We start from the raw sequence: 27,978 nt of genomic DNA, 5'->3' as shown, positions 1-27,978 counted from the left end.
ACCTTTTTTTTTTTTTTTTTTTACCTCGCAACGTGACAAGAAAGTCGATAAAAATGCTCCTTTTGTTTTGAGCGCTCCGAGCACACACACTCGCCTCCTCCTCCTCCTCCTCCATCTCCTCCTCCTCCTCCTCTTCCTCCTCCTCCTCCTCCTCCTCCTCCACCACCTCCTTCTCCTCCGGCAGCCGATGTCTGCGCGTCTTCTCGCGTCTTTGCCTTTATTTCTCCCCACGTATCGCCCCGCTTGGCGGTGATGTGCCGTTGCGCGGTCGCGGGCTGGTAGCGTCTCGGCGGAGCTCTTCTTCTCAACAGGAACCCCCGGTAGGTGATCCTCTCCCTCCTGCCCTGTGCGTCCGTGTTTTGCCCCCCCCCACCCCCCCCGACTCCAAACCCGGCATCCCCCCCCCCCCCCCATCCACACCGCTCCCACCCCCTCCCCCTCCTCCGGTGCCCCGGTTTGTGTGTGCATGCGTCTTAACGCATATCGATGTGATCGATTTCTGATTGTTTTTGTTTTCTTCTTCTTCCTTTCTTTTTGTGTGTGTGTGTGTGATCGGTTTTGTTTGTTTGTTTGTTTGTTTTTTTTTTAAATTATTTTTACTATTATGTTTGCACTGTTTTCACCGCCGCGTTGAATTTCTACGCATGACCTTTTGCTCTGGACGTCCGCCTCTGAATTCGCGGTTTTGCACGACGGTTCGTCATCGGACGTGGCTTTTCTACTTTTGCCCTCCTCCTCCTCCTCCTCCCCCCTCTCTCCGTCTCTCTCCCTCTATCTCAACCCTCTCCCCACAGCCCCCAGCACCAAGTATTGAACATTTCTGTCTTTCTAAACTTTGTTTACAGGCTGAAAATCAATGTCCGTGACTTGATTGCCTTTGGGCTGCGTATTTCGCTCCAGGGGTGAATTGATTAAGTAATAATGACCCTGAGGAGGGCTGATCATTAAGCCAAGGAGGTTTTGTTTACTGGTGGCTGGGAGTTGTTTTGGATACCGCATTGAACCTTTAGATCTGGAAATGATGTTGGACAGGACTTACGTGTGTGTCGGTCCAAAATCACCCCCTCCGCCCGCTCAAATTCACATTGGGGAAAATGCATCGGGGCTTCTCGGCATCACCTAAAAATAGCCTATCCGATCATGTTTAGAATCTATGATCCGGAAGGGGGGGGGCGGCCGATACTCCGGGATGTGTAAAGGGTCCACGTCAGTATTCGGCGGACTAAATAATAATGCCACTCGGTAAGATTTGTTGATTTCCATATGTGCTTATAATTCATGTTTTTTGAGACAGCCGCTGGGTAGCACCATGGCAGTGATTTGAAATGCTTTACTGTTCCAGCAATGGATCAGCTTTGGCAATTAAGAGAGAATGCACAGAAAAAGGTAATGGAAGTAGAAGGAGATGTGTCTAATGGGCTTTTATCTGTGGAAACCAAATCCAGACAGACTGGTGGAGAGATAGAGGAAATGGAGCCCCCGACTTGGACGCACACGCACATCCCATCCTGAGGCGACTGACACTGTAGATGGTCTGGTCCATGATCTGGATGTAAATTCACCAGTGGCTATCTGTGCTGTCATTGAGTAAATGTAATAGAGCGGCCCATGAATGAATACCAGGTGCTCTTAAGAGGCTGGGTAGGCTTGTGTTATATGGGCCTACTACTGTCTAGGAAGGAAATTAAGAAAACATTTATTGGTTTTCTTCCCGTTACTCAAAGCAGCTGACGTGTTAGTAGTAACAGGACGAATGCAAACTGGTTTATAACTAAAATTGGAAAAACCCGTTTTAGACCGAACAATGCATTTGTTTCCGAGCATCCTGGGTATCAAAGTGTGTTCGTCTCCTTTGTGAAGCAGGTGATTGGACTTTCTTTCAAAAACACAAACGCAATTTTGACAAGACATGTAAAGATCTGGGAAGCGTGCCGTGTTTCCAGGCATGCTAATTCACCCCCTCACAACACACACACACACGCACACACACACACACACACACACACACACACAAACACACACACACATAAATATAAGGATACGCTGGTTATTTCAAAGCTATCGCATCATCATCAGCAGACAAAGATCCGGCGTGACTATTGGTGTTAGTCCTATATTGTAATGTGGATGAACAACGCGCCAGAGAATTCTTCAAATATTCAGGGGTCGTCTTCAGGGAAAAGTTGAAGTGGGCAATGAAATCTGATTAGAATGGAAACGTTTGCCTCTTTTATGTGTAATTGTTATTGTTCTTTGCTTTTAGCACCAGAGGAGATAAACCAGGATGGTACCACACTGTTCGTAACCAGCTTCAGTTCAACAAAGGCCACTGTAACCTCAGTCTCTCCTGCTAAACACCGACAAGCATCCCTCAGCCATGTCTAGCATAAACAATGCGCTTTGCATTGAAAACGGACAGAACGCAGATGTGTCTCTCTTACAAAAGGATAATCTTCAGGATGGTGGATTAAGCCAGCTTTTGGATTATAATGCAGAAATGGAAAGGTACAGGTCTTTTGCAAACTTTTATAAAACCAATGGGGCATTTCCACAAACTGCTAAGATTGCCCGCATCACAACGCCCATTTTTCCCAGTGCCAGAATTGGCATGTCCCCTTGGAACTGCGATAACGCCATGCTCTGGGGAAGGAAATCAGCGGCAATAAACCCTAATAGGACCGGCATGCATAGAAATGACTCCCAGAGGCCGGGGAAGCCTGGCGTGCCGCCAGAGACGCTGCAAATGGCAAATAATAATTTCCTCTCTACCTTATCCCCCGAACACTGCAGACCTTTAGCAGGAGAATGCATGAACAAGCTGAAATGCGGCGCTGCTGAAGCAGAGATAATGAATCTCCCTGAACGTGTTGGAACTTTTTCAGCTATTCCGGCTTTAGGGGGCATCTCATTACCTCCCGGGGTCATCGTCATGACAGCCCTTCACTCCCCCGCAGCCTCAGCAGCCGTTACAGACAGTGCGTTTCAAATTGCCAATCTGGCAGACTGCCCACAGAATAATTCCTCGGCATCCAGTGGAAACCCAGCAAAGAAGAAAAGGAAAAGGTGTGGGGTCTGTGCACCCTGCAGGCGGCTAATCAACTGTGGTGTCTGCAGCAGTTGTCGGAACCGCAAAACGGGCCACCAGATCTGCAAATTTAGGAAATGCGAGGAGCTGAAGAAGAAGCCCGGCTCATCGCTGGAGGTGAGAACCGGGGCGCTGCTTCCCCTTCTTTTGTTATTATCCCCTTGCACTCCAAAGCATTAACCTTTTCATCCAGTCACGTTCTAAGCCCTTGAAAATTGTTTCCATGCCCACCCATGCCTGAACATCCCCCCGGCTTCTCAAATCTGCCTACCCGCCTAGCCTAATTGGCAGTAATTAGGGGTGTTTGTGCGGAGCGCAAGCTGAGCTTGGCTCAGACACCCCTAATTGCTGCCAGTCAGGCTGGGGCTGGAACGCATCCGAACAACCCAGAGCTTGGCTCAGCTCCAAGCAGGGCTGGGAAATGGTTTTCAGCAGAGAGCCATCCCTCTCTGCACCCGGTCATTTTAACCAATTATGGAAACCGTCTCTGGATGGGGAGAATCAATATCCCACAAAGCCACAGCCTTCGACCACCAGGAGATGGTGAGAGTGATGGCAGGGCTGTTGATGGCATTTCTCAAGCATCTTGTCGGGTTCTTTTTTTTTTGTGTGTGTTTTTTTTTTTTTTTTTTTTTTTGCGGGGAGGGAGGTGAGGCGCCCACCCTGATCTGCTCGACCTGATGCGTTATTAATTGATTAGTCCTATACAAAAGGGCTGCTAGGAAATGATTTTATATCATATTTGTGTCACTGTGGCTATGTATTAATCCATCTGGTGCATCCTGCATATGGAGATGTGTGCTGGGGGGGGAGGGGCTGACCCTTTGGAAAAAAAAAACAAAAACAAAACAACCCCCGGACAAGTTGCGAGAAGTTACATTGGGGCACGAATCAGAGGTCGGCGTTGTTTCGGAAGGTTCATTTCAGCAGATCGGTAGCTGATTGTCAAGAATGTCAAAATGGGAATATGGTTTTCTGTATCCTGATGGTTTAGATGTGCTGAGTGACTTAACATGAATGTGGATGCATGAGTCACCATCAAATGCATCCAGAGGCCCAGACAATTTGCTCATTAATTAAGTGATTAAACAGAGACGAAAAAGGTTAATTATTACCTAATCTACTTATGGGGAAACACATATGATTCCTCTGATTGATGGTTTCCAGACATTGGTTCGTCTGATTCTTCATTTACGCAGAAATGCAGTCACCGAGATGTTATTTTTTTTTTGAGGGGGGTTTGGGGGGTCATGATGTAAATACAGAATTTTGCTTTTCAGAGTGCTGGTTCAAGTTTATCTGCGCTCTCGTGCTGGTATGGTTGTGGAAGGGTGGATATCTCTCCATCGCCGCTTGTCTCACGTGGTTTAATGTTGTAATATAGAGGTTTTCTTGGTGTGCTGGCAAATCAATCGGATAGTGTTAATGTCTGCGGCGGATGACATAAAAAACAACTATGAAATTGTCATAAAAACAGAAAACTAGGCTAAATAACCTCTGTTCTCACCTGTATATTACTGTGTAACAGGCACCAAGACATTTTAATAACACATCCGGGATGCATTGTTTTTGCTGTTTCAAATACGTCAGGAACAAGGGGCCAGTTTTTCATGTTTGTGACCAATGAATCCTGAAAATGTCTTAAAACCAACATTTTTTTTCATAGCACCTTTAAAGACGTCTATATTTTTGCAACAGGATTGCAGAGAACTGTTGCCGGTACGCGGAAACGGAATAAAAAGATCGGTCTTTGCACAATTTTTGAGATAATTATACAAGACGGGCAAAAATTGCAGCTAAAAATAGATTACTTGGTCAGAGATTCTAACAGTGTTGGAAAACATAAGGTGTCTTGCATTTGAATATCCCCTGTGCATCTTATGGGTGTCCATGGATTAAGTTTATAGACTTTATTTGAAAATAACTGAAGGAACGGAGATGGATCTCTTTCTAATGCATTCTTTGGAGAAAAAAAGTAAAGCAGAGGTTTTACACACAGATTGGAGATCATGAGCCTCTTTGGGAAATGAATGGACCTTTGGTTGACTATCATATACACATGAAGCTATGTGCAAAGGATGCTGTATTGGTGAAAAAATGGAGACGCTAAAGTTGAAGATTTTTAAGATTTCGAAATAAAAAAGTCACCGATGAGTAAACCGAGTTTGTGCCTCCGACGTAGCGATCGGAAGATTATTATAAATCTTTACACTGCATATAACTTGTGCTAGCAGGTGTCCCAAACAGGTGTCCAGGAAGCTGGTTTCGCAGAGTTAATGCATGGGTAGGCTCATGCTTGGAAAACACACATTTGCAAAGATGTTTGGAATTATCAAGGATGTGAATGCCCCACCCCCACCCACACCTGAATAGACCTAAAAAAAAAAGGGCTTTTAAAGCTCCTCCACTGAATTTGGTAGGCTATATAATGGACTGCTCTGTTGGTAATTGGTATTTTTGACTCAGTAATCGTAATTATAGCGAACCCTTTTGCTATGGAATAGGTTTGAGTAAACGTGCAAAACACATTTGCTTAGGTTTATGTAAACAGGAAGCAGGAAGGAAATCATCGCTCAACTTGCGTACAGGGGTCATGATCGGTAAAAAAGTCGTTTGGATTTGATCGAGGACAGTAATGGATCTGCTACTGGTGTGATTTTAGAAAGAGAACTTATAGCTCGTATGAGCACATCCTCATGTCAGCAATGACAGAAAATCCGTCTTTCAGTCACCCCCCCCCCCGCACACACACACACACACACATACATATACACACACAAAGACATGCACAGACTGTCGCTGCTGCATACCCACAAACAAACAAACAAACAAACAAACACACACACGCAGACACACACACCAAATACAAGCCGAGTAGCTTTCGCCTTGGAAGAGACGATAAGCCACTGGCAGCCAGTTAGATTTGGCTGTCAGCGTTTTCCACATGGGAATCACCCTGAACTAATTATATCTTAAGCAGCGGTGAAAAATGCAAATCAGAATTTTACTCACACCCCTGAAATCGGAGAGCCAATTTAATCTAATACCCCCTTTAATTTAGCGCGCTAATGCAAGGCCCTAGAGAATTGCCCTGTGTCACTGCCGTGCTGTTCTGCTGCAGATTCTGCTCTCTGTCTGTGTGCTGCTCTCAGGCTCCAGGATGGATTAGTCTGGCAGAGGAATCTCATCTAACCTAACATTTCCAGAGCAGTTACCTTTACATAGCTTGAGCTCCTGTGGCTCAAAGGTCCTTCATTAACTTTCAAATATAGTGATACTCGAATGTGCGCAAGGCGTCTTCACCTCTGTTTACATCGCCAGTTTACCGTAACTTAATGTTTATGTCTCCTGAGAGCTTCGCGGCCGGGTCTTTGGATTCCCTCGAATTCTGAACATGTAGATGATACATTTACAGGTGTGTTTCGCTCAACGGGCCGAGTTACCTCGTGGCGTTATTACGGATATCACGTGAATGCATCCGTCTTTATCTCCAATTCATTTTTCCACATTTTAGCGGGACCATGTGATCCCAGGAAATTGCCAGGTGCAATTACCGATATCATTTCAATAGGTGGCTGGATTGAATACATTTCGTATCTGGGTTTCTTTCCTATTAGTTTTGTGACTTTTTATATTTGTCTCATGTGAGCATGTGGCTGGGTCCTGATTCCCATAGCTGCTCCCGATAGGAACTATTGTTTTAAAGTGCTTTGTGTGCATGTATCATCGAGCCACATGTAATCTTCAGGAAAGGTTTCTTAAAAGTAGAAGGTGTGCCTCCCCTGAGGGCTCCAAAGAGTTTTGGGATAAAAAAGACTCACTGAATGAAAGTGAAAGAATATTACTGAGGTGTTAAAAGGATGTTATGAAGAATGGCCTAAATATGTGTGATGTGTTTAAAGCTACTGTTCAGACAGTAGTAGTATTATTTATCCTCCCTTTCCTGAAAACAGGAGCGTATTATAGCCCATTTGAGCCATTAATGCGAAGAAAATAATGCAAAATAGAAATGTTATCTTAGAAAATTTATATCTATAAAGATTGGATTTGAATCTAAACATATTTCCATCTTGACTAATAATTGGAAATAGTCAAATCTGATAAAAGGGTTAAAATGATTACATAAAAGTTGTGATTTAATGCCACAAAGATGAATCAAAACATGAAAAAAACATTATGTTAAATTTCCTTTTCCTCTTAGTTATCACTTATTACCTCATGAAAACATGAAGTAATTATCAAGTATGCAGAGAGATGGCGTTAAGCAACAGAATGAAAACATTATCATGGTTTCCGTTGATCAACTTTTAGGCATATTCTCTATTTGCGCATTAAAAAAAGAAATTTGTGGGTGAGAATGTCAAAGTATTGCAAAAACATCATGATATTTAGAGGAGGAGGAAATGTTGCCATATTGATTATATGTAAATGTGATTTATTACAATAGAATTCAGCATATAACTGGTAATTTTATAAAGAATATTTTATTTGTGCACCTTTACTGCAAGAGAGAAAAAAATAGTAGAAAACATGTTCTTTGAACAGTGGAGGGAAACATGCACAAATTTAGGTTTTTGGAAGTGCAATACCCATCTTGTAACTGTAACTTGACAGTAAACTGGCTAATGTCTGTCTCTGGCACTGACATCTATAACATATGGATATCAAGTTTATAAAGTTTGGGTAACATTATTGTGACAAATGGAGACCTTATTAACTAAAGTGAGGAGTAGCAGTTATAATGTGATATATTGTTATTTTCTGAGGCAAATAGGTCACTTATATGAATGATTCTGACACAAAACAATGAAAGTCAAAAATGCTTTAGCTTCATATATTCATAAAAGGTTCATCAGAGGCCGTATTTTGAGCCGTATTTGTTTTTTCTTTCTGCATCTCGCTATTGTCTCCTGCATATATTACATTTAACGCATTTCCGTGGCAAAGTCTGGCTAATGGAATGCGAGCCATCCAAAAACACTTTGACTGTTGAATTTAACATTCAACCAGACTTTGGAGAGAAGATATTTGCACAACTAATCTCTAATTGATATTTTTCAAGGTTTTGGTTCTGAATGATGCTCAGTCCAGAGTGCTTTCACACAGGAGTTAAATCTCTTCACATTCATAACAAAAGAAACATTCAGTGATATAGTATCTTTCCTGTCGTATCACAGACTGACAGCTCTCTTCTTCACAAAATGTAGATTTTCGGCTGTTTTTTTTTTAAAACAAAGAATTCATCTATGTTTTTTTGCCCGCGAAGACACCGCAACATCCTTGAAATGGCAACTGTCCCAAAGAGTTTCCTGTTCCGGCAGGATGATTGTGAATGAAACGGGTGAAAAGAGCAAAACGGAATCCATTTGAACCAATTTACACCCCCCTTTTAATTAAGAAATGTCAGAGGCCACCACTGAGTCTTGTGCATGGGGAACAGGAACCTACAGTATAGGGGAGACGAGACCCCCCCACCACACACACACACACACACACACACACACCACCACCTCCCAGCCCCGGTCTTTGTTGATATGATGACATGAAATGGGTGAGATGAAAAGGTGGCATGGCTGCCTCCTGGAAACCTTTGCTATTGTGATAAAAGACAAGGCCCCCAAAACGGTAGGATGCAGGACCTTGATGAAAATAGCTTGGATTCAGCCCCTTAATGAGAGCGCGGGTGCCAAATAAGCAACGGCAGCCAGGTCTAATTTGTTTTAGGTGTGCTCAGAATAGATAAGGACAAATCTGTGGCCTTCACCCCTCCCCCCAACCTTTGCCTCCCTGGAGATAACACTGAGTGCTCCCAGCCAATCTCTGTGGGCAAAGGAGAAGGGGGGTGGGGGCTGTGGGTGGGAAATAAAATAAATAAATAAAAAATAAAAGTGAAGGAAAAAGCCCGAGGGACAGACGGCCTTTAGATCTGCAGATCTCCAACTTACTGGATTTATTCGAGCTTTAAAACTGCAGATTAATTTGGTTGCCGAGGTCTGGAGGAGTGTGGAAAAAAAAAAAAAAAAAAAAGGGGCCCCGATGCTGCCGTGCATCACAACTTAAAGGGCAACCTTAAGCTCCTGTCAAGACAATAGGATTTTGCCATTTGAACCACAACGCAGACCGCTTAATTATACGCATCCCCCTTTCAGCTCCTTAAAAGACCCCCCCCCCCCAAACACACACATTAATTGTTATAGCCTTTTTCTATGACATTGCTTGCGCCATGTGGTTTTTCTGTCAGTTTCCAATTGTGCACTGGATCTGTCCTCCTTAGGCCTTTTACGCCGCAAGAACAGGCTCTGCTGCACGACACTGTTAAAGTATTCATCGTTTTTGCCACCGCCGCCAATTAAGGCCAAAGCGTAATCGGAGGCCTTCGGACGATGCCCTTACATTATGTGGCCCGTCGCCTCCCCTGCCCTTGTTTGATTTAACATCCCTGGTTCAGCGGTGAAAGAGAACTCATTGTCATTGTCTTTATTATGGTGCGGGGAGAAAGAGAGACACGGGTGGGGGGTAGAAAGCAGCCCAGTGGAGGGTGGACAGCGTGAAAGAGCAGGTGCGGGAGGACGTCAATGTGTGGCACTTTAAATTTTAAACAGATGAGAATGAATTATTGATGCTGACTCCGGCTGAGAAGTTAAAAGGTATCTCGTCATTACAGGGCGCTCAAATGAAAAGGTGTGAGAGAAAAGTCGGAAGGAAAGTATCGGGACGTCTCACCCGGGTGTTTTTACCCGCAATTAAAAAATTATATCGATCACCAAACATATCCTAGGTTCTTTGTGCTAATGTGGTCTTTAACAGAGAGAAGAATGAAGGCGTGTCGACAGTGCGGTTCCGAACAGTTAAATTGTTCAAATTTAAATGCAAATGTTGCCCGAATATAGATTGACAACAAGAAGTAAAGACCAGCTGAGTATCACCGTAATGGTGAACTATCTAACAGTTTGAGTTTAACATATTTTTCAAACAAACCTCAAGCTGTGTCGCTCACCATGTTAATCTCTATCATGCCAAGCACTTTGATCATTAGATTATAATTACAATAAGAAAATCAGGCTTATTTGGGGGGGGGGGGTTCTGCTAAAGAATTGATCAATTATAGTTCTTCTTTAGGAAATTGAATGTGATGAACTTCAGGAACCAGATTCATATCTGCGTTTCTGTGCATCCTTTCCAGCATGATCTGCATTAAGGTGCTACATATTATATATAACCTGAAGCCACATTGTACATTTCAGAATGTCATTACGTTGCTGACAGTAAATCAAAGTATTTAGTAATGGACATACAGCACTTTGCTGATACACCGTTTGTGGGTCACTCATACGCGTGTGGCCTTGGTGTGTCTGCTAACATAAATCTGGCCATTATCCATCCTCATGATCAACAACAAATATAATCATTTTTTTCCTTTATTAATCCATGAAGGGAAATTAATTCTCTGCAATTTACCCATCATGGATGAACCATTAGCAGTAGGCATGCTGTCCACCGGCGCCAAGGGAGCATTTATGGGTTCAGTGTCTTGCTCAACAACACTTGGACACACTAGGAGGAGCCGGGAATGGAACCGGTAATGTTTGCTTCCAAAGGCAATTGCTCTACCCCGAGTAGCACGCTCCAAATATCACACTTTGCCAAATTCATCATTCGCAAGTCATGAAAATACACTCATTAAACATATTCTGAACCGTCTCATCAATCGCAAACAAAACATTTTAATTGCGTTTATCAATTTCTTATCACTTTTTACTTGATGAAGTTTTAATAAATGGGAGTGGAGGGATTATAAATACTTTGTTAATACTTTGCTACATGTGTTTTTAAAATACTGTTGCTGAGCGTTGTAAACACACAGGGAATTTTTGTGCGTTAAGGAGCCCTCGTGACTGTATATAACTTTAAAGTTGTTTTTTTTGTTCATATTATTGTGTGTGATTGTTGTAGTGATTGGATTTTTAGTTATATTTATATCATACATGATATTATTTAACATAATCAAAATGATAAGCGCAATAGTAGTCTTGTGTACTAGCAACACCCAGCATTTATACAACTTCTGTCTGCATTGTCTTCCTCTTCCCCTGGTCTGGGAGCTCAGGTTACCTCATTACATGAAATAGTAACCATGGAGCTAACAAGAAAGTTTTCATTCACAATATTTTTCACAAAGATCTAAATCAGGAGGTATCCTTGGCCTGCTCACTTTTTTGCAACATGCGCACAGAAATACAAACTAGTGTTTGTTTTTTTTTCTAGAATAAAACAAAAGCGGATCAAGCCAGGTGTCTCTCCTGTGCTGCCTCAGTGCAAACATTATACGGACGCGTCCACAATTTGAGACTAGTGAGGAAGTGGGTCACATGGATGTAGGCGGGGATGTTATGGTGAGATGATCACCTGTTCAGCTTCTCTGGGTGGCTTGAGAAAAGTAGGTCATTGTAGTTTTTGTTTAATTTTAACAAGAATTATTTTTTTATTCATGTATAGCTTTAATCAACGAATAAAAGCAAATGTGTTTTTGACAGAGCTTACCTTTTTCCTGATGTACTTGTATTTTACATAATGTCTTTGTCTCGGGCATGGCTCATTGTCAGCAAAGAATGATGGAAGATGACGCTGCTATGCTTTATCATCGATATCAAAAAAGAATTTCACAAGATATTTTTGGTCACAGGTAAAAACATGGTGTTCACTGTTGTCCGTCCAAGAATTGCTGTGCAAACACCCATAGTTTCATCTTCAAATTTGAGTTTTAATTCCTGTAATATTGCGCCTATAATAACAACTTATAATGAAGGTTCACAGACAGAATTTGATAAAATAATTTTTAAATGTTAATTTTATTTCGGCGCAGGGGTTTACGCTATCATGCTGAAGACACAATCACAAAAGCTAAACAATACAGTAATATGCCACCGTGTTTTCAGCAATTATCCTGTCCCACCGAAGCAAAGTGCTATTTGGCTGAATTGGATTGAACCTGTTGCGGGGGACCTTCTGTATATGACAATTTGTTGTCACTTTATGGATATCTTTCTGTCTGTTCTGGCTTTCTTTCAAGCATTGTTCCTCTTGAGAGACCACCAAATCATGCCGCTGTTATTGATTTCAAGCACACAAATTCAAACCCCATCCTGCAGTTGCCCAGGACTTGATGCTTCCTGTTGTGCATGATGACGAAATTATCCAGCAGCGGGTTTGGCTGTAGAACAAAGGTCTAACCTAAGAGTCTAAATAATTGTTCAGTAACTGAAGTTCTTTCTTTTGACGAGACCTGTTTTCAGTGTATGATGACACTTGGCACGATGAAACACAAAAAATAATGAATTACATTTTGATTCACTCCGAATTTCTCTAATTCGTCTCCATGGTTTATCTTTTAGAAAAAGCCTTCATCTCTTCATCTCTTCCCACGTTGTGGACAAGTGTCAAGATTTCCGTGCTGTAATAGGAAGAGAACTGTACTAATTGAGATTTTTTGATATAATACAACACTTTGCACAGCATAAACTGCATTGCAATTGGTTCCCTCCCTCCAGTTGAGCTAGCGAAAAGGAACAAGATATGTCTTGAAAGTTTACAAACAAGTTCAACATAAAGCCCAGTTGTAAATTATTTAATGTTATAATACACCGTTATTTTTTATGTAATCACCATTGCTTCTTCCTCTAGGTGCCATGCCTAAAGGCGTAGATGATCATGGTATCTGTCTCTGGCCTTCATAACGTGCACGATGCCAGTTGGTTTTTCCCCTGCGGCAACTTGCTCAGGCCATTGATAAGCCTCGCTTTCTGTCTGCCTCTACTCCATTTTCCACCCATCTCTCCGACGGTGACAAGGTGTTCTAACTTCAACAAAGACTGATGCCTGCCCTCCCCTGATGCCATTGTAAAGAGTTCTCCTTCATCCTGGTCTTCTTCGTTTAGCCCGTCCGCGGTTGTTGGTCGACCTACACTGGTCAACCTTACTTCTGAGTGTCCCAAGATCTTGACACCCAAGCGTCCCATTTCTGTCTGGATGCTCTCCGGTTTGCCTTTCTCATGCAATAAATGTACATTCCACGTACCAAATGGGGATGTTTTTCACTTTATTGTTGTCGTTATTGTTACAGTTGCCGGGTGACGACCAGGCGTCACTTGTGACCGATGAGGCACATTGTGAGCTTTGGAATGGCGGTGGTTTTCTGTTTCCTTCTGCCGGGGTTGCCTTTTAATGACTTGCCCTACATCTAGGATATAGTTCCATATAGTTCATATCCAGGCCTGAGCAAACAGTGTGACAGTTGACAAAGTTGTCGTGTTGATTTCAATATATTCTTTCATCGATTCTTTGAATGTGGTTGTCTTGTTTAAGGTCAGATTCTGTGATCAGGAATGCTCTTTAAAAATGTAACATCTTTGTTTAGAGCAAAGAAAAAAAAATGTTTGCATTTTGATAGAAATGTCTAGTAAATGTCATATTAGTCTTTTAGGGGAAAAGTTACAAGTTTAGAGAGAACGCATTATTTGGAAGTGTCAGGAGGAGACCTGAGAATAAAATTTGTGTGATGGGCACACTGATGAGTTTCTATCGATAAATAAAAGGCAGTAAGTGGCAAAAGCTTTTGTGCCGTGAATCAAAAAAGGAGCCACGTGAAACTGAATTTGTGAGTGACAACTGGTGATGGGATATAAATCAGTCAATGAGGTTTAAGCGTCTCCGTTTCTGCAAGTCAAATCCTTACATGCCGCCACCTCCTCTATTGTGGCTCTGCTCTCAGATTATAAATATTTCATGGAAAGCATCTGACACCATGCCCAGAAAGATATTTCAAGGTTTCCTTTTTTTTTTTTCCCTGATAGAAACCCTTGGGTTAGAGAGTGTCACAGAGGCGTGAAGTCAGTCTGCAGCCCCCAGGCAAAAAGTAGGATTTATGATGCAGCAGTTGATGACATCAGGTGGATATTTTCATTCTTAAGCAGCGAGACCCTTTGTCCCCCCCCCCCCCCCCACCACCACCACTGATAAACCATTGAGCTGTTTGCATTTCATCGCTTCTCCTCGAAAATCTGTCTGAGGTGTTGTTGCGTTGTGTTGTTTTGTGTTGTGTTGTGAAATGGTTTCAATCTGTTCAGAGTGCAAGCTGTGTTTTGACAAACTGTGACCGGTTTTCCACCATCTGATCAGTGTGGAAAATGAGTGACTAAGCAGGGGGAGTCTGCTTGGATTAGCTCTGTCTTAAGTGCTGCCTTTAGCATATTACATCGCCCACTGTCTTTTTCCTCGCGATATCTCCCTTGTTTTCATCTTTGTCAAGTTTCACTTTCCAGTTTAGCTTAAACCTACATCTGTAAATCCTCATTTGAGTTTGCAGGTGGAATATTATTTCTCTGACTCCGACCAGATGGTACTAATCCTTGTTTCCTCCCTTTCTTTCATCCACATGCCTAGAAAGCTGAATTAACAATATTATTTTACAAATGGAAAAAAAAAAAAAAAAAAAAATCAACCTATGTATCTGTGCACCCCTTGCACAATCTCCTCACTGCATTCGCCATTGAAAGTCCATCACATTTGGTGATGTGTTAGGACAAAAGAGAATATTAGTGGGAAATTGGAAAATGTATCAAGCCCAAATAATTGTATAAACTGAAAGATATATCGAAATTGTTGCGGGTCAGTTAAAAGCAAAAATGCGGGCGTCTCCTGAGTTCATGAGCTTGAAAAAAATTTGAAGTTAAAGCAGAATGTGTTGGGAAAAGACCTTTTAACCGCTTCAATGAATTCCCTGGTAATGCTACACCCTAATTAACTATACAGGCAAAAATGCATTTGTTATCTTTAATAGAAAATTAAATAATAGCAATTTACATGGTAGGCTGTAAAGTTATTCTTTCTCAACAGAGTCATACCTCCATTATCTTCCTAGAAGCATGCGCTGCGAATTGTCAATCACTTTGGGAATTTGTATTTTTTTGCGGGCTTGTGGATAATTCAATTTGGATGATCTTTATCAAAGCTGCGAGAAATATTTTCTTGTTTCTATTTTGAGATCCTGAACCCCGTAGTAAGTGTTCCCTTTCTGAGGCGGGGGTCGACTGCACCAGAGTCTCGATAAGCATTAGCCGTTTGTTCCGCCATTTGCTTAGAAGGAAAGCCAATATGCGTGTTTCTATTGTTTGTTTGTTTTTTTTTTAATGTAGGTTTGTCCAGTTGACACACAGAGTGCTTTGACCCGTGTTTCCATTACCTGAGTGCATAAAGATTCAAATTCATCTGGGTGCCTTTCTTAATCCTAACCTAAATATTATGTTAATGTATAGTAAATAAGCAGGGCTTTGCGTATAGGCCCTCTGAGTTTAAGGGCTCCCACACAGATGCCGAGAAATCTGCTCAAAACAAGAAGGCCTGCTCCTACTTTGCATTTCAATTTAACGTTTCAGAGAACTGGCAGCGTGTTGCCTCGCTTAGCCCTCGCTTCGTTACACCCACATCGCTTCTCAACGCGCTTGCTGACGTCTTCCGCTGTTCAAAGGGCTGCGACTAGGCTGAGAAATTGGGGATTTCCATACCAGATCCCACAGGTATCTACACATTCAATGCATGTCCTGCCCCCCCCATCCACCCACCCTCCTGCTGCCATCCTTCAACTCCTGCCCTTCTCCCTGCTCATTCTGCTCTGATTTCTTGTGTCAGGGTCCAATTGACCTCGCAACTGCATCTCTTTGCTTTGTTTTCCTGCATCTGAAAGCTTTGCCGCCGCCTCCCTTTTACGGTTTACTCCCAGAGGTGCGTTAGCTAGCTTTGTAGTTGCCTCGTTTAAAATTGCTTTGCTTGGACAAGGGTACTTACGTGGAGCTAATTGAAATGGAGGCTGGCACAGTTGTGCTCAGAGGCAGGTAGGTGATTCCGACCGCGTCTGACCCGAGGGTACTGCAGTAGTTCCCTCCTACAAAATATCAGCTCATCCGCCATCTGTGTGGGCAGGGATTTCCTTTACATGATAGGTTGAGGAGTCTGTCTAATCTACAGACCTCTCTCCCCCAAAAGAAAAGATCATCTCATGCAACTGTAATACATCCTCGGTCTTTTAAAGTGAAACAATGTCTAATTGAAAAGTTTTTCCCTTGCGCTTTACACTGATTGTTAAATTGGTTTTAAGAAGACGTTTTGGAAACCGGGGTAAAAGCCTTACACCTGATTAAATAGCTTTTTTACGTTGTTCCATATTATTTGGGGAAAATCTCATAGTGGTCATGGTTGCTGGTCTTATTCAGATTTCACAGGATTACACGGACACACAATGGAGAGCAAACGTCTGTTGTTTGGTAATGTCATTTTCAAGATATAGAATCAGGTGCTTGAGGATTGTTGGATCGCCGAGGTTTCTGTCCTGAAGCTTTTTCCAACGGGAAATTCACATCAGTAAATACAGGGGGTTGTATGGCATCCCTATAACGTCCCAAACAGTGTGTAAAAATATATGACTAGAGATTGGCAAACGGATGAGATGCCATAAAGATGCTAATTAATGCATCTATTAACTAACCTCTCTCCGCTTGAAACGGGGCTAACTGTCGGTGTTAGGCGTCCACCTCAGAGTCTGCAGAGTATTGTGAGGTTAAAGGATGGGGTCTGTCTTTTTATCCGCTACTTATCCACCTTGATGTTACAGTTTGATTTGCTGCCTTCGCCATACAGCGGCTCGTCTTGCCTTCCTTCGGCAGGGTGAGGCGGTTGGTGTCAGTCAAAAGAAAAAGAAGTTCCTCATTAAAATGCGTACAACAAAGTCCAAGTTTCTGGCTTCTTCGCAACATTTTCAGGAAGGAGAGGATGTTGCTCTGTTCTTTTTTTTTTTTTTCCCTCGGAGCGTTGAAAGAAAAATGGCATTCTGTTTCTGGGGAGTTTCGCTTCATTGGTCAGCTCACACCGCAATGATCTAGATGGATTAGCAGCACTACAGGCAATATGCTCTAGATTTGTTTATTTATTTATTTGATTTAGGGCGGCCGTGGTGGAGTTTGGGATTAATTGTCCATTTTACATCGTTCGGCGGGACGTTCGGTTTCTTTTCGGAAGACAACCGCATCACAACGAAGGCTGTCTGAACAATTCTGGTGGAAAGGAAACCGTGAAAATGTGGCAAAATATGTTTTTTATATCACAAATGCAAATGTTGGACAATTTTATTTTTTAAGTGCGGATTCAATTGAAGAGTGTTTTGATATATATAACACATTTATAACATTGTAGGTAGCAAACGTTCTGTTTAAGAGCCCTCTTCATCAATGACTGTAAATATTTATCACCTATTTCCATAATTCTTTGTTTTATTACCTGTGACACAGCTAAAAACAGACTTAACAAATGCTAGTAAAATATATTCCAAAAAAGATCATTACCGGTAGTCACAAATGCGCATGCCACGTCTCATAGTTTGCCCTCGAAAGTGCGATCCCTTCTTCGATCTGCAGAAAAAAACATTTTCTCACCAAGTACGAATACATTGTAATAATGTTTTATTCAGCTCGCAAAATGGTCATTGTACTAATCTAAGTATTTCTTTACAATACCATGTATGCCTTTAGTAACGAATGCACCTTCATTTTTTTTCTTTGTGATATGGATAAGATAGAAATTAATTCCCGCCCAAAAACAGTCGCAAGAGACTCAAAAACTCAAGAAAAAAAAAATTAGATCAATAGGCTTGCACTGTGCACGCCTATTGATCTAATTTTTTTTTTCAGATTTTACTAAAGGAAATGATTTTCCAGCCTACACCTAACCACATCCGCGGCACAGAATGCAAACACCGTTTCCCAGTATCAAAGTTGTGCTCTTTGTACGCCCACAATCCAAGCCAACCTCTCCGCAAATTGTGTGAGGTAGAAAAACGCAGCCCTTCCTTCACTGAAAAAAAAAAAGAAAAAAAAAAAGAAACATCTCCACTGAACAGAAACTGGGCGGCAATTAAGTTTTCCAGCAAAAACTGGTCTGTAGTTATAAATGTGTAGGACACAGGCGGGGGACTATTAACTATTAACAGTTTCACCAGAAATGTAACCCAACCATTTTTGTGCATGGAAAAAAAAAAAAAAAAGGTTGTAAACCCCGACATGCACGGGAAAATCCAGACCGGGCCGAATCGTCCCAGCCTTTACCGCACGGCTTCCTTTTGTTTTCCACCTTCTCACATTTCTGATTTCGTCCCGGTCTGTGATGTCACCGCATCAGCAGGTGTTTTTTTTCTAATGGGAAACATCTGCCGTGACATCATGGACCGGGGGTGTTTCCAGAGGGAGGCGTTGGATTGCATTTCAGTAGCGTTTTCATGCTTGGAATGCAACGCACATGTGAGTCAAGAACAGATATCTTTGGACTCATTTGACTGTGGATTCCAGGCCGCCATTAACTTGTTGTGACTTTGTCATGTCGTGACATTTTTCAGTTTTGACCCAGTTATAGTTTTTTTTTTTTCTCCCCCCGTTTCATTGTCCAATCAGTGGCTCCTTGACGAATAAGAAGCGTATTTTCTGGAGCCGCCGAGGTTTGGCCCATCTCACTGCAAATCAACCCCTATGGAGGGCTCGTAAAATATACGTCCCGCAGAAATACTGCACTGTAATTACATTTCCTATTAGCATACGGTGGCTCAGAGTCGCTCTGCACTCAGCCTCCAGCAGCACTTTGCCATATGGTCCATCTGCACTTCTCAGCCGATATTTGGCAAGAGTCTTGCAGAAGGTCAAATATCAAGTCAGAGGACTGTGCCAGAATTGCATCTATGCTAATTGCTCTCGCTCTCTCTTTCCCTGCTCCCCCATCCATCTCGTGCTCTTCTGCTCATTGCCCCCTCCCACTCGCTCTCCCTCTCCCGTCCTCTCCCACCGAAGTAAGTAATCTGCTTTAGGATGTTTCTGAGATGGAGATGGATTTGGTTTTTCTTCGCTGCCCCTCAGCCTAATCTCCCCCCTGTGACCGCCCCGCCCCTTACAAGCGCAGCTCTTAAGCACACCATCATACATCCCCACTGCACAAGCCCACTCCATATGTGCCTAGTCAGCGAAAAAACTCCCAAATTCCTCATTACTTACAAACATCCGCAATACACTTAGCTTGATTTGCTTGAATGGATGACTGGTGCAAGTTGGGACTTTGAATTAAGAAAAAAAAAAATTGTCGCTGAATTTCTGTGCCGGTACGCTTTTTTTTGTGACAAAGGCGCTGCTTGTGAGCTTTTTTTTTTTTTTTTTTTTTTTTTTTGACAGCAGCAGTTATTTGTTTACAAATTCAAATAAAAATATATGGAAAGAAATAACTCATGTTACCATTTGTGTGCACTAAAGGGTCTTGAGAGGAGTCCTCCATGGAAAATGAAATGGTTTAAAGATCTCCCTGATATTAGTCGAAAATGTGGAAGTAAATATCCATTAAGGTGCAGATTGCTTGACTCGGGACTGATCTTCCCCCTTTGATAATCTTTTTTTTTTTGCTCGTAATACTTGGTCAGTTTGAGGCATTAAAAGCTGCATGACTATCTGGAACAATAAAAAATAAGAAAGTCCATATTGATATGTGGGGAAATGATTATAATGTAGATTTAGGGTGTATGATGGCGATACCATATAGTGAACATTTTCCCCTATCTGACATGCAATGTATTTATAAATTCAAACTATTCATTTCTTAATGTTGTCAACAATATTGAATAATTACTCAGTTTGCATATATCAGAAAGTAGATGCATCTTTTTATCACTTGGTTATATTTTTCACATTGTGAACCTCAAGGGTGGTGGACTCTTGAGAAGTGAGTCGAGGACATTTTAATCCCTTAAACTTTCCAACTGAGGAAAGATGTGGAAAACCCCAAGAACATGAACCAACAGAAACACAAATCTATAAAAAAAATCAGCGTGACTGTCAGTCTCCTTCATGATTTCTGGTAAATATTTTTTCCTGGTTGAGATAAGTCATCACAAGAGATTTCAATGAGTCAGTGCAGGCATACCAACAATTAATTATGAGTTATTAGGACTACTAAGCAAAAATTGAATTTGCATTGTAGTAGATTATAAGTCGTTCAGTTGGTTCGCAGCTGCTCTGAGCTGATTGGCCGTTTTTTTTTTGTTTGGTTTGTTTTTCTGCATCTGAATTGGACAGTCGACTTGATTGTAGCAATTTCCCTGCAGTAATGCCTGTCCCATGATCATTCCTTTTTTTTTTTTAATTCTACACATAAGCAAGCAGTCCGCAAAGATTTTACCATGGAGTTTCAGCATCATGCATATGTACTTATTTTGGATTTTGATATTTGAATCATTACCGTTCATGCATATGCAGGTCATATCTGGTTTAAGCTTTCGGGCGCAGAGCGGTTTGTCGGCGTTGAAGCAATACTGGGGTCAGTGGAGTGTGGATGACTAGATGAGAGGTCTGTCCGTGATGGCGGCCTTGGAGGGGTACCGTTTATAAACGGCATTGGTCGGCCAGAATATTGGCTACAAGCTTGAAGATGAGATTTCAACCCCCGCCCAGCATCACAGACGCAGGTGATGGATTGCTATGACTTCCAGGTTTGAGCTTGGCAACGCCCCAATATTCCTGCAGAATAAAGTGACAGGCAATATATAACACATCAGTTAAGGCTGACTGCACCACTGAAACTTTCCCCCCTTTTTCTTAGACCTGGAGATTGGCCCTGAATTTTTGGCTGGTTCTCAAAGTCTCCTCAACTCGACCGTGATGAAAGATGCGCCCCCGCCCCCCACTTGCCTTTTCTAGTTGTGCCTGTCGCTCATATGGTTTATCTTAAGAAAAAAAAAAAACAATCAAAGTAATATACCTGCGTGTTGTCACTGCATATTAATGATCACAAATGGACTTTGTCATGGTAGTAGTTGGACTCGGTAGCCCGAATCTGCGAGGTAGGAGGCATTCATGGTTAAAAAAAAGAAAACACATTAGCCGTCCTGGGTTTTCTTCCACACAAATCTTGGCACTCGTCATGATACCGTGTGAAAAATGTTTGTAATTATTATAAAAAATAATCACGCAGATGAGTAAAACGGAGCCAGCCGGAGTTAGTGCGTGCACGTGTGTGTCACAGAGAGGACAGTGGTGCTTATTTATATATATTGTGTTTGCAGCCTGTCAGAGTTGCATGTAAAGGATTGCGGTTATGAAAAGTGTGAGCCAGTAAGTTAATAAATAATGGGAATTGTCAGAGTAATGTATGGGCCATGCGTTATAATGAGCAGTCTGAAACACATCAGCACGTGCGCGCAGGCCACAATTCAGCCCGCAGTGCAACCGTCTCCCCCTGGAATCCCCCCCCCACCCCCACCCCCGATCTGTCTCTGCCCCGCTCCTATCTGCTCCATCTCCACTCTGATTTTCAGGCACAACACATTTTTTTTTTTCCAGGATAGTTTCTCATCTGTGAGACTTTTTTTTTTTTTTTTTTAATCTCAGAGAAAGAGGAGAGGCTAGAAAATTCCTAGACAGTAGCAGAGGGGGGAGAAGGTTGTAGTGGGTGAAAAAAAAAAAAAAAATCCGGCTGTAATTATGGTAAATTAAAAGTTTTATGATGATTGCATGTGCGGGGTGTGTGCGTGCGTGTGCGTGCGTGCGTCTCTTTGTGTGTGTGTGTGTGTGTGTATGTGTGTGTGTTGGTGCAAAGAGAGGGGCCTCTGTGACAAGGCTGGCAGGGAGCATAGAGCTAAGGGTTAGTGCCAGACATGTCTCAAGAGAAACCGGGGCACATTTGCAATCACCCCGAGTTCAAAAGGGTAATTTATTCACAGTCTGTGGTTAAAGTAGAGCTGCTCAGAATGCTAGTGGGATTGTGCCGCGAGAAGCAGAGTAGAGACACATTATTTTCATTTTTTTTCCCTCCTTCCTCCTTTTGTTTTTTCCATCTCTCGCTATTTCCCCCCCTCACCGTCCTCTTTATCGCCTGTTGTTGTTTCCGCGAGCCCTGTGTGGCGTCTTTTAACACACGCTGTTGAGCATATTTCACTTTTACGTTCATCCGCATTGACGTCCCGGCGCTGATTGAATTTTGAGGCGCTGCGGCGTCTACCATTATCATTCTCATCGTCATGAGTGGTTTATCTCTGGCCCCGGCTCAGTGTGAGTCCAAGGCTGCAGGGGAGAGGAGGAGCAAGGGTGAAATGGGGGTTGTGAACGTTTCCTCCTTTTTTTTTTTCCTCATTTGAATGGGAAAAAAAATTTATGTTAACCTGGTTGTAAAATCCGGGGTTGGGGGGGGGTCCATGTTGCGCGTGCCCCTGCGGAGATTAGAGCCAGCCCGGAAGCTGTTTTAGTCGGCCAGGTTTGATTATTATTGGATGTCCTGTTCTCGCCGTCCCCGTGTTCCTTTCCATGTCTTAATCAGCCCGCGTCAGGGCTTCGCCATTAACTGCACCTGCCAGGTTCAGTTAGCGTCACAGGTTGTCATGGCTGTCCAGAGACCTCACATTGGCCAGCCGGAATCAGCAGAGAATTGTTCCGCCGCACGCCGGCGTTGCCGTGTCGACACCGTTTGGTGTGGTGGTGCGCCGGGGTTAATTTGAGGTCGACAGAAATCTTTCCCTCCCCCCCTCCATCGGTTCGATACTCGGCCGTGTGCATTAATTGCCGGAGCGGGAAATTGTCTTTTCCTGTGTGTGTTGTTGCAGCCAGGTTGTTATGTATGCTCCGCTGCACAGGCTCCCGTGTTCACGTGGGGCTGAGCTGCTGCCACACACCGCCTTGATTTGAGGTGAAACCTTGGCGTTGCTCCTCCGTCCCAGACTGTAACCGCATCAACCTTCACCCGTCTCCGAGCCTTTCTATCTTTGCGATTTTCCTCCGTCTCCTCATCCCCTTCTGTTGTTGCCGCACTGTTGGACATTTCTGCCCTCCTCCCTCGCGCGGTTGATGGAGTGATTTTGAAACTACATGCAGGTGGAGAAGCACACAACCCAGGGCTGTGTTAATTGAGCCTTCTCTGTGCTGGTCACTGCAGTTTGCTGAGGCTTGGAGGCCCGGGAGTGAATCCAAGCAGCACTCAAGAGTCCCACCGGATCGATAATGAAGGAACTTAACAAAACAGAGACATGCCAAGTGGCGGGATCAGGGTTATTATTGTCTCTGGTGATCCGTACTTCCACCAGGGTCTGATCAATGTGAAAATATGGATCAAGATAAACATTCTCACCCCCTGCCCCCCTTCCCCTTTTCGCCCGAGCTAAAAGTCCACGAGGGTAGAAGTCCAACGGGCATTTTTCACGGTAGCATTTTTGAAGTTGTCCAAAAGGGCTTGTCGATGTCGATCCTATCGGCTGTTTCATGCGAATCTGGGAATGCGCTAAACTGCAGATTCGTCTCCTTGTTCTCCAAGCGTACCATCTTTAGCTTAATCGCACATTTAATGAAGCATCACCATGTAACCTTGTATTGTTTTTTTCAGTGACACGTTGTTCAATTGAACCTGCAAGCCTTTCAGTCTCCAGCAGAATTGCAATATCGTGGCCAGTAGGATTGGTGAAATAATCTACTGCAAGCACTATTTTTAGCATAAATGTACTTTGATTAGTGATAATTTCAATTGCGGGCAAAACAAAATAGACGTTTTGTGACTTTGAGAAACACAAAGCTGTTGCTGTGTTTATCATTTGTTTCACTTGTGTCTAGACTAATGTAGCATTGTTGTCATGTCGTCTCATTACTCAGCTTCTGAAGTGTATCTTTCGTGTTTAAGTTCTGTAACCTAATTGTATGCCAATAGTTTGAATCATAAATTTAAGGTTAAGTATTGGTTAATTTGCTTAATATCTCAAAAAAACTCAAGTTTGCAGTGTAGTTCATGGATCCATTCACTCCTTTAATAACATATGGAAACATACTTCTATCCTTTTGAATTAAGAATTGTACTTAAATCTGGCTTGGTGCGTTCAGTTTTATGTTATCATGAGATATTCAAGGCAGAAAAATACACATTCCTGGAAATGGTGAACCACAGCTCACGGAGTCGTTGGGACATACCAGTTATGTGTTCGGTTCGATGTTAGAGAAACCACCGGATCCTCTGAAAGAACCTTTAAATCGTGGTGAAGTGTCTTCCCTCCGTGATCTTAAATTAGCAATGACTGGATCCTGGTTATTTTTGAAGTTTACAACAGAACCATAGCGACAAATGTTTATATCCAAAACTAGTTGTGCAAACCTGCCTTTGTTTCTGGTGACCAAACCTATTAAACATCCCATAATGTATTGGTGAAATCGTAATCAACATACGTGATGAGAAAAGGTATAAAGTTTCAAGCTTGGCCTGGTTTCAATATTACCCGTTGCATTTTGTTCATTTTTTCGCTATTGGATGATCACACTTCTTAACATTTGGCTTTTATTCCTAGATTTCGCCTCTTCGTTTTTTCACTCATGTGCTGTTGTCCATCCTCATCATCGCAACAAAATCAATTCCGCCATCGCTGACAGATTCTCGTGATTGTACCAATAAAACCTTCACGGACAATTTATAGATGATGTATGGATGAGGCAGTTATCTCAAAATCTTGATTCGGAGGACGATGACCCCATTTGATGGTAATAACGAGTTAAGATAAAACATAAAGTTGAATTAAAGATTCACAAGTGTTGCAAATAAATGAACACAGTATTGCAAAGAATCAGTCTGTCTCATGTTTCAGATGGCCTCTAGGTCTGACTGTTTCACACATCTGTTAAACACGACTGTTAATCATTTGATCCATAATATTAATTATTGTGTAATTGAGAAATTGCCCATTGCGGGATCTATGAATCTGAGCAAGCATCTTCAAAATGCGTTCTCAGTCATTTTTTTTTTTTTTTTTCAACATGCAGATTTAGTTAGTGTTCATTATCACAGAGGACGATTAAAAGCAGGTCATATCTCTTGCGTTGAGAAGGTCTAATCAGCAAATTTTTGACCTTCTGCCAATAAATCTTCATTGGGATCAACTAATTACTGCGATGGAGAGAGGAAATTCATCACAGGGCTGATACCAGTGACTGCCAGGAACACCTGTTAGCGTCTCATAGCAACCATTGAAGCTAACCTCCATGTTCTGGGTTTGTGAGCTCCCGCATATGCGCCCCCATGGCCACACCACCATAAGCCTGGAATTCAATTGTCTTCGGTTATTTTCCGTCCTCGCCATTAAGCTGTAAATATTGTTTACATGCGCTCCATAAAGCCCGGATGTAAAAGCCCGTCTGGGGCCGATGCTCCCGTCGCTGTGCCTTTAAGGAGCTGCGGATGATTCTCGGTATTAACATGGAAAATGTAAAATTGCCCTCCGCTCGGGCTAAAGCAATTTTAGTTGTGATTATGCACCATTTCCCGCCTCTCAACGGCGTGAAAATAATAAATATATAAATGAATAAACGAAGAAAAAGAAAAAAAAATGTGCTAATTGGTCATGGGGATTGGTTGGAGACTTCAGTATTCAATGTTTCTGACTTCTAAATGAGTTTCCGAAAGGGGAGGTTGTCACTCTGGTGTAGAGGTTTTTTGGGGAGGGGGAGGGGGATGGCTGTTGGCGCGGTCTCAAATTGAAATGATGCACTGTTCCCCCTCACTGCGGCTAGAGCTCACAGTAATTAAATGCCTCATTGTTGCTTCTTGGGAATTTGTATTGAATATTTCATCTAGTGTAATGATTATTTGGGTGTGGGCTGGGCGTGGATGTAATCACCTTGGCTGGCTCTTTGATGAAATACTTGCTTTGGTAGCTGTGCGCTTGTATCCGTTTGAGCCCTTTTTACCGCATGTAACGTGCCTGCTCTTTAAAAAGTACTACTATCCATCACTGGTCCCAGTATCATTTAACATTAAACTTCAGATGTGGCCCCTATTTTTTTTTTTTTTTTTGCATATATATTGAACAGGAATATAAAAATCAATTCAGTCATAGTAATCAAATTGGGGACTTGTAGCCTCCACCACACTTGAGCACAATTGGCTTGGACCATGTTGTGTGTGTAAAGCATGAATTACTTTATTGCAGTAAGATAACTGATAGTCCTGTAAGAAGTATTTTCACCTGCTGGAACATCATGTTACAGTTAGGTGGACTGCCGGGAAGCACTTTGGTGACTCAGCAAGACTCAAATGCCAGGTTGGAGACTTGATTTGAACTTGAGACATAAGGACACCACTGTGATGCAAATTATCGTGCGGCGTTACAGTGCTTTAAATGAATGCATAGGCGCCAAGTTAAATTTCATATATAAATCGAATTACAAATAGACGGCGAACGTTCCTCACTTAACAGGTGTATTAAACATTTATGACGGCTTTTTAATATTTTTATGTCGGTCAGTCTCGCTGCTTGAGGATTGCACTTTGGCAAATATAAGTGGTTCTTATAAATAAATATATGCTAATAACATTCCTGCACGTCACGGTATTCAGCACTTCCACTTCGCAGTAAAAAGGTTCCTGGTTCAATTCCGACAGGGGGCCCTTTCCGTTTCAAGTCCTTATCAGAGAATCATCGAGAAATAAAAAGCGAATCGGCCTTCGATTCCCATCCGTGTGATGTTTGCACATTCTCCTCGTGTCTGCGTGGGTTTCCTGCAGGTTGTCCGCTTTCCTTCCACAGTCCAAGATCATACACTGTGACTTCAAGTTGCCCAGACATTGTGAATGGGCCAGTGAATGGTTGTGTGTCTCTATATGACATGTAAATGAGTGGTTGAACTGTTGTTTGTCTCTGTTTGTGGCCCTGAGATGGACTGGCGACCGATCCAGGCTGAACCCTGCCTCATTCCAGTGACAGCTGGAATAGGCTTCAGCCTCCTCATGGACCCTGACTGCAGGATAGCGGTGTAGATAATGAATGAATAATAAATTCACTGGCTGCCGTTTGAATTTCAAACCACAATCAGAAATACTTCATCGATCCCGGCGGAAAAGGAGTAAAAAAATGTTGAGTCACAGTTGTGAATGTACATTTAAACTCACAATAATATTTGATAGTGATTTGAGTATCTTGATTATAACATGGAAAGTGGAACAATAGTGTCAATGGGATCCTATGTCCCCCCATTGTCTAACTAACTGACACCCCGAGAAGGAACGCTTATTGATCCTCAGGTTCAATATTCCAAATTCAGTGTCTCTTCTCAATGTTGTACGAAGGAATAAAATGCGTGACAATGACACAATTTCAATTTCTTTTTTCCCACAGAGGACGCCGGTCACCAACGGAGAAGCATTTCGGTGGTTCTTTTAGGGAGGCGAGCCGTGGCCGGCCCACCCAGGAGGAGGGCAGGTGGGACTCTCTTGACTCTGCTAGGAGCATTTCATGGGTTCGCAGAACCCAACACGTGCAACACGTTTGGAGCGGACGAGAAGGGAAAAGCGGACGGACAAAAAGAGAAACAAAAACATAATGGTGTTGTTTTAACGCTGTAATTTCCTTTTCTGTGTAATTATTGTACCTTTTGGCAGTATCATAATGTATATTTTTGGTGTCTATGAATGTGTTTTCAGTGTCGTGGCTGTACATCCACAGCCAACCCTATGTAGAGGACTCAAACAGACAATCATACAATCACAAGGAATTCGTCAAACTGAAGAGGCCACAAGGATTGATGATGTAACAAACACAACACACTTTACTCTGGAGCAATAATCCCCTCCGTTGATTATTCTTCAACCTTTAATTTCACCTCTTTTATCCAACCGAATCATTATCTCGTTTTGTCTTTTTGGTCATCTGGAAGCCATTCTTTAAAACACTGAGCTCATGTCAAGACCGTAACCGACGATGTGATGTTTCTCGTTGGAAGCGACGGGGGTGAAGGATGGCGGCAGTGCTTCTGTAATGGACTTGTTCGTGAGTTTTTTGCAATTGGTGTTAACTCACTCGA

The 27,978-nt window shown here is 42.5% G+C and overlaps 1 protein-coding gene across 1 annotated transcript; it reads left to right on the top strand.

Annotated features, from left to right (window-relative positions):
* Window positions 1-27,490, top strand: cxxc4 (CXXC finger 4). The gene is made up of 3 exons (XM_086156158.1): window positions 1-320; window positions 2,264-3,202; window positions 27,294-27,490. Exons 2-3 carry the CDS (start codon window positions 2,378-2,380, stop codon window positions 27,336-27,338), a joined length of 870 nt encoding a protein of 289 aa, XP_086012284.1. The 5' UTR covers window positions 1-320; window positions 2,264-2,377; the 3' UTR covers window positions 27,339-27,490.
* The last annotated feature ends 488 nt before the right edge of the window (window positions 27,491-27,978 follow it).

Source organism: Fistularia commersonii, chromosome 12, assembly GCF_037954325.1.
Source record: "Fistularia commersonii isolate RoL2024-O1a breed Wild chromosome 12, RoL_Fcom_v1.0, whole genome shotgun sequence".
Classification (NCBI taxonomy): domain Eukaryota; kingdom Metazoa; phylum Chordata; class Actinopteri; order Syngnathiformes; family Fistulariidae; genus Fistularia; species Fistularia commersonii.
This window is presented reverse-complemented; position numbering and strand designations above follow the sequence as displayed.